This window comes from Fopius arisanus, unplaced genomic scaffold, assembly GCF_000806365.1.
Source record: "Fopius arisanus strain USDA-PBARC FA_bdor unplaced genomic scaffold, ASM80636v1 scaffold00155, whole genome shotgun sequence".
In the NCBI taxonomy this organism is placed as follows: Eukaryota; Metazoa; Arthropoda; class Insecta; order Hymenoptera; family Braconidae; genus Fopius; species Fopius arisanus.
The window spans coordinates 127136-143040 of NW_011887894.1; the positions used below are offsets into that span (position 1 = coordinate 127136).

The 15905-nt window shown below is 39.1% G+C and overlaps 2 protein-coding genes across 8 annotated transcripts in view; one reads left to right on the plus strand and one right to left on the minus strand.

Moving 5' to 3' along the window:
• Window positions 1-3469: 3469 nt before the first annotated feature.
• LOC105272283 (formin-2) lies at window positions 3470-11777 on the plus strand. The gene is made up of 5 exons (XM_011314344.1): window positions 3470-4381; window positions 5014-5473; window positions 6206-6385; window positions 8197-8363; window positions 8481-11777. The coding sequence occupies exons 1-5, from the start codon at window positions 4010-4012 to the stop codon at window positions 11055-11057; spliced, it is 3756 nt and encodes a 1251-aa protein (XP_011312646.1). The 5' UTR covers window positions 3470-4009; the 3' UTR covers window positions 11058-11777.
• Window positions 11778-12387: 610 nt separating this feature from the next.
• shot (dystonin-like protein short stop) overlaps window positions 12388-15905 on the minus strand; it is a 38542-nt gene continuing 35024 nt past the window's right edge. For 6 of the 7 annotated variants that reach the window (XM_011314342.1, XM_011314337.1, XM_011314341.1 and 3 more), the window contains 5 exons: window positions 14895-15361; window positions 14537-14602; window positions 14110-14229; window positions 13627-13686; window positions 12388-13230 (listed from right to left, as the gene is read on the minus strand). In XM_011314342.1, coding sequence (XP_011312644.1) covers window positions 13068-13230; window positions 13627-13686; window positions 14110-14229; window positions 14537-14602; window positions 14895-15361 — 876 coding nt within the window. In that variant the 3' untranslated portion in view covers window positions 12388-13067. The remainder of the gene's footprint in view (window positions 13231-13626; window positions 13687-14109; window positions 14230-14536; window positions 14603-14894; window positions 15362-15905) is intronic. The other variant, XM_011314343.1, reaches the window with a different exon arrangement.

The following is a 15905-nucleotide window of genomic DNA, read 5'->3' on the forward strand; positions in this document are numbered from 1 at the left end:
ATAGAATAATTCCCCAGGAGAACAGTTATTCCACAGTAAAAAATTAAATACAATCGCACGTTTACACGATCAGAACATATTGCATCCTGACTGCGCTCGTTTAACCGCCATATGATAAAATAAAAATACAAAAGCACCGGTGAAATATCACGAGACAATACGAGACGATGATTTTACACCGGCTATTGTACACACGTGTCGAGCAGAGTGTGACGTTTGCCTCGTAGACGATGAAAAATCTAAGAAAGAAATAGAAAATAAATAAAAAGACCTAGGGAAATAGCCGGAAGTTGGAGTGGAACTTAAATATTCAGACAAAGGAGAGCCGTTTGTCCTCGTTTCCGGATTTTTCTCGAGGTGGAATTATTATCGAGGGCGAGCTGAAGACTCGCGCACCTGCGACCAATTAGTTTTTGAGGGGAATGACTGGGATTAAAGAGTGAAAAATGCTGGAATGCTAGAATGAAATGATGAGGAGGGAGAACTTGAGATAAAGAAAAACAGTTTCAATGAAATAAAGAAAGAGTGAGCGTTGAGAAGAATTGAAATATTTTTGCATAATGGAACTTTAGAGGAGAGGAGAGTGTTTTTTAACGAAAAAAAAAAAGTGATGAAGAGAATATATAATACTTACGTAACGGGTGATTAAATTTAACGAGCGTCGGCAGGATCCTATAGCATTTTTTTCACCCACCCACTTTGGCCCACCCAACCACCCCATTCACCCCCCTTTTCTCCAACCAACCTTGTATAAATATGGAATATAATAAAGTATATATACAAAGAATTATGTACATACGAATGGAGGGAAGAAGTAACATTATACGCCGAGGACTTATACTAGTATTTATCTACAACGTAATTAAAAGTGACGACGAGGGAGAAATTAAAGTAAACGGAGAATGATTAATGGAGCGAAATAAAATGTTGTAAACCATGACGGATAGATGCGTTAATTAGACGTGTGGAATATTGAAAATGGAAAATTTTAACCAAAAAAATTGTGTAATTAGACACGTCTCTACTATAAAGATCTGAATTCATGTTTTTTTTTAAGCCAAAATAATAATCAGAGGCCGAGTGGTAAAGTAAGATCAGTAATGGAAATTTAACATTTTTGTTAATTATCCATTTATTGAGTATATTAATTTGTTGAATTTTCAATGGGAAGAGAAAAATATTTTCAGTCGAAAAATGAAAGGTGCGAGAAAATCCTTGAATTGAAAAAAAATTGGTCCTTAAATTCTTGGAGTAAGTGAAATAATCACTTGTTCCAAGAATTTCCGGTCGTTAAATTCTAGAGCCACGAGTTTCTAGAACCAAGTAATTTTCCCCTTGAAACAAGGATTTTTTCTGTATAAATTGAAATAAGCGGAACTTACAATTTTTTCATTACGAATGTATCTCGAAATCTATCAGTCTTCGGTGAAAACAGGAAAGGACCTTTTTTGTCGCCCATTAAATGGGCCACGAAAAAGGTCTCACAATAATTTCTCCTAGAATCAATAGATTTTGAGATAGAATAATCTAAACATAAAATATCCGACTTGACCACTCGGCAACTGAAAAAAGTCCACTATTTGTTCAGTATCTGAACAATGGGAGAGTTCACATGATCGTTTGTAACTTGTATATAATATAAAGCGAAGAAGACACCTAATCTCATGAAATTATATATTAATTATTGCCTATTATTAGTTGATACATTGTCGATTTATTATTTGTACAAATTTTATGTTGCAATATTGATGAACAAAGGAGAAAATCTACGAGAAAAAAAAGGAAAAGTGAATAATAAAGTGAACAGTTTTCATAATAAATTTGAATTTGTCTTCTGATTTACCTCTTGAGTACGAGTGATGAAGAATTGGGCCAATGGTACTAATTGATGACGAAGAGCAAATTAATGAAAAAACGCCAGTTGCTAATTACGAGCGAGAACACCGGATGATGGGGTAGACAATGGTTCGTGACTTCTCCAGTGATGAGCCGATGGAGAGGTCTTTTCCCACAGACTCGGTGAGTAATTACGCTGCTCACACATGCAACCCATCACCATTAATAAAATTCATACTTCGACGTGTGTTCCATGGGAACTCAGATGTCCGGAAAGAAATATTCAGAGAAATTACTGAACAATTCACGTTATTCATGGGCAATCATTTCCGGTCACTTATTTATTATTTATCTATTCATTAATTATAAATCAGAAATTGTGATTACGATTAGTATTTTTTTTTTCGATTGATTGGGTAAATCGTAGAATTTTTGTGAGGGGTTATCGCATTTCAATCTTAAGTCGCTTTTTAGGGAATTTTTATTTATGAAGGTTTTTTTTTAATCGCAGAGGAGATGGGGAAAGGATTAGGGTCTCGTCTGGTTCTTGGAAGGGTGTATTCACCCCGTGTCCTTCCGGGGAACCGAAATTCTCACAAGGAGTCGGGGATCATTTGAATTTGGATAATATCGTTGGCCACGGAAGTGGAGAGGTAATACTGACAGTTGGATATGGGAAATGAACATTACGAGGGTTCACCTGTGAACTTGATTGCGTGAGGCTGCGCAAAAGTCCGTGACGAGCCCCAGGTCTTCTGAATATCAGGGGAAGGCACTCCGTGAGTTTTTCGAAAATATCCCCGAAACTTATGGGAGCATCGAAATTTTTGTTATCACCATTTTTCTAGCGCAGAATTAACTCAAAAAAAAAAAATTCGAGTGATCAATATGAAATTTCAGTATTTTTCTTAGGTTTCGGAAATTTTGCGGCTAAAATCATCTTCAAAGAAATTTTTGGAGAATCTTATCTTTCTTTATGACTTTTTTTATTGGATGAAGAAGCTATCGGGGGAGAGTACCAGCAAGCGCCATCCCTCGCTGTTAATTTGAATACCAAATGCGAAACACTGCAGGAATTTGATGATAACACAAAATGATAACTCCAGCTTAATCTCTCGAAACCCCCAATGACTTCAATAACTCTCGTTAAAAATTTTCCCACAATCCCCTAGATTTTTAAATTACGAATTAAAAAATTCAACAATTTACAATTTAAAAAATGACCCCAAGTCATATAAACATCTAATACAAAATATTCTATTATAAAATTACAATAAATATTATTCCAATATAATTAATACAATTAATCAAATGCATATAAATAAAAAAATGTAATTAAAAAAATCATCATCCCACCGAAATAATAAAAATATTGAATTATGTTTAATATCTCATTCATTATTTTTAATAAAAATTAAATAAACAAATAAGAATTATCCCGATAAAAGGAGTCGATAACGAAAATGTTTCCCCAGTTTTTGAATGGAAAAATGAGGGAAACCCTTCGGTAATTATTCATTATAAAAATCGAAGGACCCGCGATCCTTTGGCGGGAAACCAAAATCCATGCGCAAACTCCCCACTCATGCGCAAAACTTTCTTATCGCAGTATCAAGTCCTACCTCAACGAGAACTCATTAACCTTCAAGTGTCTTATAAACATTCCCAAGTGTTTCATAAACAATCCCCAAAATCTCTCCCGAAAATCCTAAAAAAATCGTATCAAACCGGAGTATTCGGCTGAATTATTTTAAAAAAGTCACCCCCAGTTCCTCGTGGTCCCGATTATCATTAATTATCACTCAAAATAAATCGTTAACAAAACGAATCGCCTGTTTCGTCCATCCAGCAAACACAAAGTACCTGATACATTTTCAGATGGAGTAGAGGGAGAGGGAGAGGGAGAGCAATCTATAAAAAATTGAGGAAAGTGCAAAAAAATGGCTTTTACCTTTGAATAAATTGTTATCAATTGATAATCAAACTGAATATACGAATGTGAAGTGATAAGAAACGAGAGAATTTGGGGGAGTCAATAGTTTGGTTTACATTGAAGTGAAATCGAGGACAGACGACTGTTTACAGATGAATGAAGACGAGACTGAATGTGAGAGTGAGATCTGAGTGAAAATGAAAGGTCTTCTTCTGGGAGTGCATATCGATCCCCCGGAAAATGAGTGCAACCCCAGGTGATGGCGCAGACGCGACCAAAACGGCGGCACCCCGGCGAAATATCGGGGATTTCACCCGATTTTGGCTCAACTCCATTCGCGCCGCGTATTTTAGCAAGGAGAGAAATACCCCGAAGAAGACTCGCCGGGACTCTGGGGATTCGGAGGTGTGTCTTTTTCAAATCGGGGGTGTAGGTAAAGCTGATTGTGTCGATGGGTGTCAGGGTGTCGTTATGGGTAATTTGCAGAGTGATGGAAAAAAAAGGGGAAAGAAAGCTGAGGAGATTGTGACAACCAGGACTACTTTTGAGAGGGTCCACACCCCTGCCAAGAGACAAGCACCACCACCTCCGAGGACACACACTCCCGTTAAGGTTCGTTCGGATAAAACACTCAATTTTTACTTTCTAATTAATAAATTTATTAATCTCTCCTCCAAAGTCCAGTTTTAATTTATTTCTTCCTTTGAAAATATTTATTTATGGTTCAAGAGTTGATATTTAAAAAAGGGGTTGATAGAACAATAATAAAATCAATAATAAATTAATTATATTGAGAAATAAAAAAAAGTTTCGACGTTTTAATTGAGTTTTTCTATTTTTTCATCGGGTTTAGGAAATTCTATTTTTATAGTATTTAAATCGTTTTATTATTGACCTATCGATGTCATGATAGTTTTGGAATTCGAAGGCCAATGCGGATTTTTAAAGAGCAAATAAGAAAACCTCAGGTTTGATGACAATAATTGATAAAAGATAACTGCAAGTGAAGTCAGTTCTAATAATCGCTGTGCTGAACAAACAGATGAAATCCCCAGCTGTTATCAGTGTTATCGCCAACGTAATCGGTCTTTGGCGGTCTACACAAGAATATGAGAGATGAATTTGATTTTATCGAACTATTCCCACAATTTTTCTTCTCTATCAATTTCAAATTTTCGTATTCCTCAGTATTGTCAATAAATTTCCTGGCTCCAGTGAGATAAAAATTAATTATATCTGTGCAGTCGCCACCTGCACCAGCAGTGAGACGAGTCCCATTGTCCGATGAAAAATCAGTATCGGAAGTAGAAAATCGTGATGCCGAATCCACCGTGACATCCGGCCCTCCACTCCCACCTGATGAGGAATTGGCGTGTTCGGTGGATCTGGTGGCCTCCGATGCCACCAGTATCCCGTCACTCGGGGAGCTGCCAGTACCAACACCGGGACCACCTCTCCTCGTCACCGACTCTTGGCGTCGAGTCAACACTGGTCATCCAGCTGGTGATGACCTTCCAACACCAAGCAGCCAGGAATCATCCAGTGACAGTGTCTTCACGGATCCTGAGGAGGCCGGCATGGTCGCCGATGCCAATCAAACCACTCCCAAGCCAAATTCATTCGGCACACCTGTCACTGTCAAGAGAAAAGACACCGCTGTCAAGAAGAGGAGCAGTTTCAATTTAACGGAATACCGCAAAACCGGTGAGTCAATGATTTCCACTTTTTTTACTCCTCGGCACTCCAATCCCTCAATTATTTCATTCAATTTTTATTTTTCGTCATGTCAATTAATTAAGGTACAGCATTCCCTGAATTTTTCCGTTTCTAATTGCAACAATTAAAAATTGTGGAGAAACAGAATTGTATTCATGAATTCTCGATTTAACGAGAACTCGCAACAGATTCCATTGTTCAATTTGAACAATAAAAAGTCTTAATGAATCGTTAGAATTTTCAGCGACTGTGAATAATCCATTTCTTTGCAAACAGAAACGAATATAAAACGCATAAACTATGTGGATTAATTTATTTTCAATTTTCTAAATAATTAGAGACATTTTATTTCGATATTTTGAAAATTCCAAAATGTTTGCAATTCATTCCTTTATTTCGCTGATCACGAGCTCAATTGTTCTTGTGTTAATTTTAGACGAACAGTCATGAATATCCAGCCTCAGACTAGTTTGAATGCTGTGACGATAATGAAACTGCTGACCCCCCGCTTGACCCCTGTTTATCAAAGTTCCCCCAGTAGAAGCTTCAAACACTAATTCCATCAAAACAGCTGTAGTAATTAACAGCTTGTGCTTGACACATTTTGCGCCATTAATAACTCCTCCTGAATCCCTGAAGACACATGTTCGTAGTGACGTGTAATGGTAGTAGTAATGGTTTGGTTCAGGAGAAAAATTCATAACTCGACAATTATTCCAGCAACACCGGAGCTGCGGAGTCTGACACCCTGTCGTAGTAATATCGAAAGAACACCCAGTGACAGTGTATTATTGAGGAGTGTCGTGAGCTTCACCTCAGGACGTGCCACTCAAGCCAAGAGTAGACTGTCCGTCAGGGTGCCCCCCAAAGCTGTGCCCCAGCTTGTTCAGCAATTCGAAGGTAATGATTGATAAAATTAATACAATTTATTCAATAATTTATTAAGTTTGTCATCCCAGAATAACCGGAAAACAAATGGAAACCCCACAATTACACCACGTGTCCCACTCATCCTTAATTCCTGTTAACAAAAATGAGGAAATGCTATTGTCCTATTTTCGTGGGTGATTGTCCGAGTGCAGCCGCTGACTCACGCAATCCATCAACAATTGTTTTGATAGTAACAGTCTCCTAATGAGTCACCGCACAATGCGGTAATCCTCCTTCACACTCTGACGAGCATTCTGCTGCACATGATGCAGCAGGGAAATTGTAATCCTCACGATTGGTCTCACGAAAATAGTACTGAAGTGACCCAAGTTCAAGCATCTCATCACAGTAAATACGCAACCCACGTCGTTCACTTGGATCTTTCCCTGGGGCCGTTTTCGTTCCTCATTAGCATAGGGGGACCTGGGGGGGACACTAAATCACGCGGTATTTACAACTCGCTGCCGCTGCTATCGCGAGTTAACTACACTGGCTGAAAATTTACATTCAGAGCCCATTTATTTTAAAAAATCTTGGAAATTTCTCATACGCCGGTTTACACGAATATTTTCAATAACTTCTTCGACCAATAGAAATTGGAAATCTGAAATTTCGCGGATTATGATTACTGGAATTTTTTAAATAGATCTCTGAATTAATCTAATATTTTTTAACCGCGCGAAAATTATTATCGTAAGGTGTTTTTTCGTGCAATTGTGCACCCGACGATTACTCCAAGTTTGCGCAATATTGTAGAGCGATTACTCCACTCAGGCGTATCTTAATTCCGTCCAGAAAGTGATAGTGCATTTTATTTCGGTGTATCATAAAGACAATGGCAGGTGGTTTCAGTTACACTGAGTTCTGCTATCTCTCGACTATCATTTTTACGGCGTCTCTCAATTTCTGCTGATTATTTTTACGAGTCCATTGTAATCCCCGCAAAAAGTGACATTTTTCCTCTCGTGACGACTGATAACGATATCATCTCGGAGCACCAGGGAATATAGTTACCCTCGGGTGTTTATGCTGAACAGATGACCGTCATTCAGTGGGTGGAGTTAATTATCAATTACTGATTTAGTTTTTTGCCTCAGTACGAGTTTTGTGACGAATGAAAGAGACTCGGTGAGGCGTAATTTTTTTTTTAATACAGAATAAAGTGGAATTGCTCTTGGAGAATCGAACGATTTTTTGAATAACCGTTAAATAATTTTTGGGAGAACACTCTTGCGTGTTGTTTCTTGAATTCTTCGAGGTTCGAGGATTTCTGGATAATTAGGCAGGTGCTTATTGGGTGGCGTCCGGTTTTCGGCACCGTTCCACCAACAGATAGACCTGGTCATCGTTAATTTCGAATGTTAAGTACCTGTCGAAGAGACCGACTCGTTCTGGTCAGTGGTTTTCACGGCTAAGTGGCACCTTCGGGACTATCCACCATTCTGGAAAAATTTCGATTGTTTATAACATTCGAAAATGCGCAAGATTTTATTTGTTGAAAATGGAGGTTTTTAAAACTCCACAGTTCGTCGAGTACCTCGCGCCCATCGGTGAGTTTACGATGTCTAGACATTTTAAATAAATCTCATCTTATTTTCATGATCATGGAAAATAGTATTTGTAATTATATTTTTTTGTTTCAATTTTTTGGTTAATATTTTTTTTTATCGGAAGGTCATCTCCGGAGGATTAAAAATTCTAAGAGCATTTCGGGAATTATTAATGAAGGTATAAATAAATATGAGAGTTCTTTCAAGGTTGTGGTAATTAATTTGTCACAGGTAAACATCTCGTGACTCTTCTAGCGCGTAGCATACCTGATCACGTACGCTCTGAGCTTCCGGATGGAGATGTTAACAAACTCGTTGTGGCTCTCTGCAATGAGCTGATAGAAATCGGTGTGTTGACATCTACAGAGAAGAAATCAAAAGAAGACACGAGATTCACTGTAAGCACTAATTATTAAAAGAAAAAATTGCACAGAAATTCATTTGAATTCAATTATTTTAATAATAAAAGAAATCATGAATTGAAATAATTAAGGAATAATATTTATTTTTTCCAGGCAGAGCACACGTACTCCTGGGCCTCTGAGACCTCTCGAGAGAAGAATGGAGACTCCCAGCCTCGGGAATACGTCGAGACCCTGGAGCACGAGAATTCGAGGCTCCAGGAGGAGCTGGAGAAACTCAAGAAAAAAGTCGAGGAGTTGGAGGACCAAAAGAGGGATCAAAATTGTCGAGTTCCCTCGGGACAGTCGAGTTCACCGAACCCCCAGAGGCCACCGGACCCCATCAACGAGAATATATCCATAGAAAGCGGTAGATTCACAGCGAGTTCCATGGAAATCTCACCGATTCCCACTCACTCCAGCATCGAAATATCAAAGACTGAGGTGTCATCACCCTCAATAACGAGCGACTCCCTGAAGCTTCCCGACGAAACAGCCTACAAGTCCCTCCATCTCGCTCATCCACAAGAGATCGATACCAAGTCCCAGGAAGAGATTGAAGATAATTCGATTCTCGATCATTGGACATGCTCGAACGCCAGGATAAAACTAGTCTTCCACGATGACTCTATGAGTCTCAACCATGATCTTTCCACTGCTGGAGTTACCTCAGAACATGAAAAAAATTTTGTGAGTGGTTACGAGTCAGATACGAGTGCCAGTGTGGAACCAGAAAACCCCAAAACTCAAGTTATTGTCACACCCACAGTTCCTTCAGTCCCGTCTTCATTTGTGGATGATAAAACGAGTGAATCGTCATTGCCATTACCACCTCCACCTCCTCCTCCATCTTCTGTTCCTATTCCTCCGCCTCCGCCTCCACCTCCACCACCAGCTCCACCCATGCCTGAAATCTCAGGTCCTTCACCTCCTCCACCCCTACCTATATCTGGAATTTCATATCCTCCACCTCCTCCACCGCCTATGCCTGGAATTGCATGTCCTCCACCTCCTCCGCCCCCGCCTATGCCGGGAATTTCATGTCCTCCACCTCCTCCACCCCCGCCTATGCCTGGAATTTCATGTCCTCCACCTCCTCCACCTCCGCCTATGCCTGGAATTTCAGGGCCTCCCCCTCCACCGCCTATGCCTGGAATTTCAGGCCCACCACCCCCTCCACCTCTCCCTGGAAGTTGTCCGCCACCGCCTCCAATGCCTGGATCAATTCCAAGACCTCCACCCCTTCTGGGCCAAGTGGGACCGCCTCCCCCTCAGTCTGGAACGCCTACCGCCCTCCCGCCTCCGCCGCCAGGGGGCTGGAATCCTCCAGCAAGAGCAGTAATGAGAAAACAACCTTTAGACCCAGAGGTACCCATGAAGCCCCTCTACTGGACGAGAATTGTCATTCCAGCGAATACAACTCCTACAATTCCAGCAACTTCTCCAGGCGCACCTCCCCAGGTGCCCATCTGGATAGAAATTGAAGAGGAAAAGGTAAACATAAAGGAGTTTGTCGATCTGTTCTCACGCCAAGTAGTTGAAAGAAAGCCAACGATAAAGCGAGAGGAGTCCGATAAGCCGTCGAAAATTCAGCCAGCGAAAATTCTCGACTCAAAACGATCGAAAAACGTGGGAATCCTGGAGAAGAGTCTCAGGGTGGACTTCTGTGAGGTGGAAAATGCAGTTTATAACCTGGATACGAGTGTTATTAGTCTGGAGGCGCTCAGACAGATCTACGAGGTGATGCCGACGGCGAAGGAGATCGAGGAGATTACGAGACATGAGCTAGAGCATCCGGACGTGCCACTGGATCGTCCTGAGCAATTTCTCAAGCAGCTGTCGACTGTGAGATTCTTCAATGAGAGGATTGCCTGCCTCATGTTCCAGGCGGAGTTCCATGATGCAGTATCTGGAGTTTCCACCAAGCTGACGAACCTCAGGGCGACCTGTGAATTCCTCAGGAATGCTCCGTCTCTCAAGAGGATCATGGCATTGATACTTACTCTGGGTAATTACATGAATGGAGGGAACAGGATGCGAGGGCAGGCTGATGGCTTTGGCCTGGAGATTTTGGGAAAACTGAAGGACGTGAAGTCCAAAGTACCTGGGGTTACGCTACTGCACTACGTGGTGAGGACGAGGCTCGATCAGGAGGGTAACTATAATTTCGACGAGATGATACCCCTGCCTATACCTGAACCTGGGGATATCGAGGCTGCTGCTACCATTGACTTCGAGGAGATAACGAGGGAATTGGATCGACTGGAGAAGGAAATAAAAACATGTGAGAAAAATTCCCAAATGGTAATCGACAATTGCCCCGATAACTCCACTGCCTTCAAGGAGAAGATCGAGGGATTTTTGGGGAGTGCCAGGAGTGAACTCAATAATGAGAAGGAGAATCTCCAGGAGGTGAGGGTCAAGTTCAAGGCTGTTATGCATTTTTACCAGTATGTACCCAAGGGGGCCACTGTCGACACTGCTGATCCTAAGGATTTCTTCCTCCTCTGGCTGCCCTTCTGCAGGGACTTCAAGGACATATGGAAGAAGGAGCAGCAGAGGCTCAGGAAAGAGAGGATGGCTCTCGTCAGGAAGAAACTGGGTCGGCTAAAGAAGGTGGAGACTATAAATGTTGAACCTGGAGGAGTTAAGGCGAGATATTTGAGGCTCATGGAGAGGAACAACAGGTAGTTATTGATTTTTTTTTGTGAATATTTGTCGAGCACAAATTATTGGAGCGTTGAGAACGTCATTTGTAAATTTTATTTTCACGTTGTGAATGATGGTTGTTTGAATTTTGTTGTACGTACACTGAGAATTCGACTCGATCTGTCAGTCAAAGTGTAAAGACAACTTTTGTGATTATGCTAGACATTGTGAGTGATTAATTGCGATGATTAGATGTAGTTTATGTAATTGTTGATGAGAAGTATGTGTTATTGATTACATTGTCGCACGAATTGTTTCCATGTTTCTTAAATTATTTTGAATAAAAGAGGAAGGAGCGGTGATTATCCAATAAAAGTCATCACATCATTTATTATTACCTTCAATATTCCTCCATTTTTCTAGACAGGTTCATTTAATTGAATGGACAACAGGGATGAGTAATAATCGTAAATCCTTTTAAATATATATCTACATATATATTTTTTCACAGCGTTATAGCGACAATACAGAATTTTACATTAAGGCAGAATAACATTTCTCATATAAATCGTTAATACATTAATCGTATTAGAAAATGATATTAGAAAACTGGGAATTTGTTAATCGCATTTTTTTAATATAAAAAAGAATTGGAAATGTTTTTCGCGGGCATAAATTGTCAATTGTTGGCCCTTGCATTTAGAATATTTTAACTTATCTACTGCGTTAAAGTTACTTTCAGATCCCTTCAAAAAAAAAAAACAAAATGAAAAATAAGAATAGAACAAAATAAAGTTATTCGCATGCGTTGAAAAATGACATAATATCCGTTTGGATTAATGATTTGTGCCTTGTGAATATTCAGGCTTTGATTTTCCACTTGTTTTCCTCCTTTTTACAACAATTTCACCCTAACTATTCACGCCACCATCTTTTTCTCATTGAAGCAGGAGCATCAACCAATATTTACACAATATATTCCCCTGCTTGTAATTTATGATGCAATTGGCGAATGAAGCAAATAATTTCAACTGCATAAATAAGAAAAAAACTTTCGCAACGCATGATCGCAGAGAAAATAACTGATGAGAAACAATATTATCCTGATGCACTACAAAACACTCACATATACTATTCAACTCCTATTTTAGGATGATCAATTGTATTATTTATTATCATTTATTACAGTTTATAAAAACGATCAATATCTATTTCCTATATCGATGAAATTATATTAGTTTCAACTTTAATTCATCGTCAGACGATTTTAATCATATGTTTTAGCATTATCTTCTCCTTCAATATATTAAAAAAAATTTAACAACGATCAATGTGATACTCCCGAAAATCTCCACCTGTCCCAAATTCATTATTGATCTTAATTATTTACCCCCGAACCGCGACAGTCTCGATATTCACGCAAAATCACATTGATCCTTTCAACTATTTTTTATCTTTAATGTTTTAGTTGAATCCTTAGAATTAAATCTTCAGATTAAAAACTTCATACGAATATTATCAATATGTAGAAATTTTTATTTCCACTGGTATTCTTTGCAATTATCAAACAAATATTTATCGTGCGGTAATTTTTTTTTGTAAATCTGTTATGCAGCTGCATCACATAAAATTAGTGTCTACATTTCGTTTAAGAACACTTTACCTCTTCGATAATTGGCCAGTGGCCAATGAATGACTCGTATTTTACAGGACTTACACTAGAAAAAAAACGTATTTTTTCATGATGAAAGAATGATAAACGAAAACTCGATAATGATATTGAGTTCACATGGACCTTTCATAGACACTTTTTTCTCCATATAATCTAATACTCATTTCTATTAATTATATTGCCTATTTTCTCGTAGGCAATTATAATGGGACTGCATGGGCCGTTACCTGCACTGCAAAACATTTTTATTGATTTTAAAAATAATTTTTCTAGCGAAATTATAAATAGCCGTAAGAAGCTCGTATGAAGTATTTTTTTTCGTATGCGTAATTTCGTTCGTTATTAGTTATTATAAGTCTGTTATTGAATATTTTATTCAATTATAATCTAAATGGCGCTCTCTGATCGATTGGCGTGGGTTTGGCCCCTTTTCGAGAGGTCAGTGGAGTTGATACCGATGTGTCGGATGCACCTGATGGCTTTCTCGAGAGTTTTGAACCTGGTGGCAAGGGTGTTGTCGAGCCACTCGATGGTGTTCTTGTTCTGACAAGTTATAATGTCGATTTAGTTTGGGATAGGGCTGGGGGGATAAGCGACAACGGGAAAACACGATATTCTGCTACACACGCTTTTGGGAGGGAATAATACAGTAGCGAAAATGTACAGCAAAATTAACAAACCGAATTCACCCGTTTTCTTCATTACCAATTTATCTCAAACACTGTCGATTTCAGAGGGAAATCTTCGAGGACTTTCTTGTAGATCATGAGATTTTCTAAAAAAAAAATCTTTTGATGTTTCTTTTTAAAATCGATAGTTAGCGAGATAAATTGGAAATTAGTCGTCGAAATGTGAATTATCTCAGTTTATGACTTGACTACAAAATTGTGGTGCTTTGGGAGAGATAAGCGGATTTAGTGAGGAGTTTTAGCCAGTTACCTAGCTTGCTTTACAGCTGATGAGGTGTTAGTTGCTGAACTCGTATTGACCGAACTGCCCCTGGCATTAATTATAAATTAAAAACGTCAGTTCCAAAATGATCCTCCGAGGAAAAAAGGAAATTGCTTATTTCGGTCTTACAAGGGAAATAAAGTACGTGATTTTTTTAATTTCAATTACAATTTCAAAATAAAAATCAATCATTCGATTGACAGATCCGACGGGTCTCAGAAAAATTTGAAGAACTCAGAGAAAATAATTAATCAGTTATTAATTAATGCAGTAATGACTTCCGAAATCGAAGTGATCCTTTGAAAGAATAATTTTTCTGAATTATTCAGGTGATTCTAGGAGCTGTCGATCTGACAACTAGTTGGCAATCTACATTAACATTGATCATGCAACAGTGAAAGTAAAAATCATTGAAAACTCAAACAAAAGGACAATTACACGAAAAAAGAATGCACGGATATCAGGCATTACCCAGTGGAGTCAGTTGATATTGTCGAGTGGTTGCTTTGCGTGGAATAAGTTGAGAAATTACTCGTTGTCGATTGGGGAGATTTAATTTCCGGTCCAACGTACACGGGTATCCGAGAACGACTAAACCATCACCATACCAGAATCATTAACAATCAAACCCAGAGTTAATGAAATTATGAAAAAATTAGAGTTCACACGGGTATTAGTAAATGTTCAAGCATTGTTCATTATTCTTACGAGGAACACTAAATAGGATAAATGACTATTTTGCGATGAATTAAACATTTTTTTTTGGTTGACAAAAAAATTTTCATTTGCATTGTGTTCCTTGTTAGATTTAAACTGAAATATTGACAAGCATGTCGACCCATTTCCCGAATTATTGCGACCGTTCGAACAGCCGCATGAATTATTAATTCTGCTTTACCTATTCGGTGTTCCGACACCAGACAGAGTTGGAATGCTCGATGGTCGGTATAGATTTGAACTCAGTCTAAAAACAATTGTTACGACTCTAAATTAGTGCCAGCGATTTAACAGGTTATCGGTATGATTTCAATGAATTAACCTGGCATGATTAAAATATCCATTAATGATTACTGCATTACGAAGAGCATCAACAGATACTGTTGACTAATTATGATTATGTTAATGATTGTAAAAACGTACGATTGTACATTCATTATGCAACTAGATGCTGTGCAACTGAAATGCAAATTCAGGGATTTTTCTCTGGATTGAAAATGAAAAATCGAAATGATATTTACGAATGGATTTTGACGTACCTCGATGGCACTCCACTCGCTGGACTCATGAGTCCAGTTGGTGTCCTAGAGCGCGATGACGATCCATTAACTGGAGCACCCAATTTTCTACCTGAAACACTGTTGTGACGACTTGAGGTCGGTGTATTTCCAGTTGTTGCTCCACTTCGCCTTGGAATACGACTTGGTGTTCCAGACTCGTCGGTGCTGTCTAGGGATTGAGTCGAGCCATAACGACTTGGTGGTTTGCTGCCTGTTCGAGATGCTGGTCTGCTGCTTGGTCTACTGGCTGGACGAGATGCTGGTCGACTAGATGGACGACTGCCTCCTGGTGTTACACCACTCCTGTAAGGAGTGCTGGTCTTTCTTGCTGGTAGCCTGAAGGAGCTCTCGTTATCGCTGAGGCTGTCTGGTGTTCCTGCACTCAAGGATGTGCGTGATGCACGTGTCTGACCCATGGGAACGCTCCTGGCACTGCGCTCTCGAACCTAAATAATTAATTTGCCCCTCAATATCGACATCTTCATAATCGCGGGTCTCTGGGTCATGGGAGATTTAATGAGTATACGAGCAAAATCCAAACACTAAAAGTGAGGTATTACTGTCGATAGTGTGGACAGGTGATTTAGGCTGATCAATACAGAAACAGAAATGTCTCAGTTTCATTTACTTCCGCTTCTGTTTCGAATTCATCATGGATGATATGTGTATACATACCCACAGCTCCTACTAACCAATTTACAGGATTGCTAGTGATATCGATCGTCATAAACCAAATTGATGAGATCTTTTATCACTCGAGTTATCATGACTCGTTCATCATAAAACGAAAATATTTTTCTTTGAGCAGAATATCTTTAAATCTAAAAGCCATAGGGAAATTTCGGTTAAAACCTTTTTTGGAGTTCTCTTTTTACACTACAGAAAAGGTTTGTTTAAAATGGAGATAATTATGGGCGGCTTTTCACCAAAAATCACCAATCGGGAAAACCCGGAAATGATCGTGACCCATCGGTCAACGGTCATCTCCAA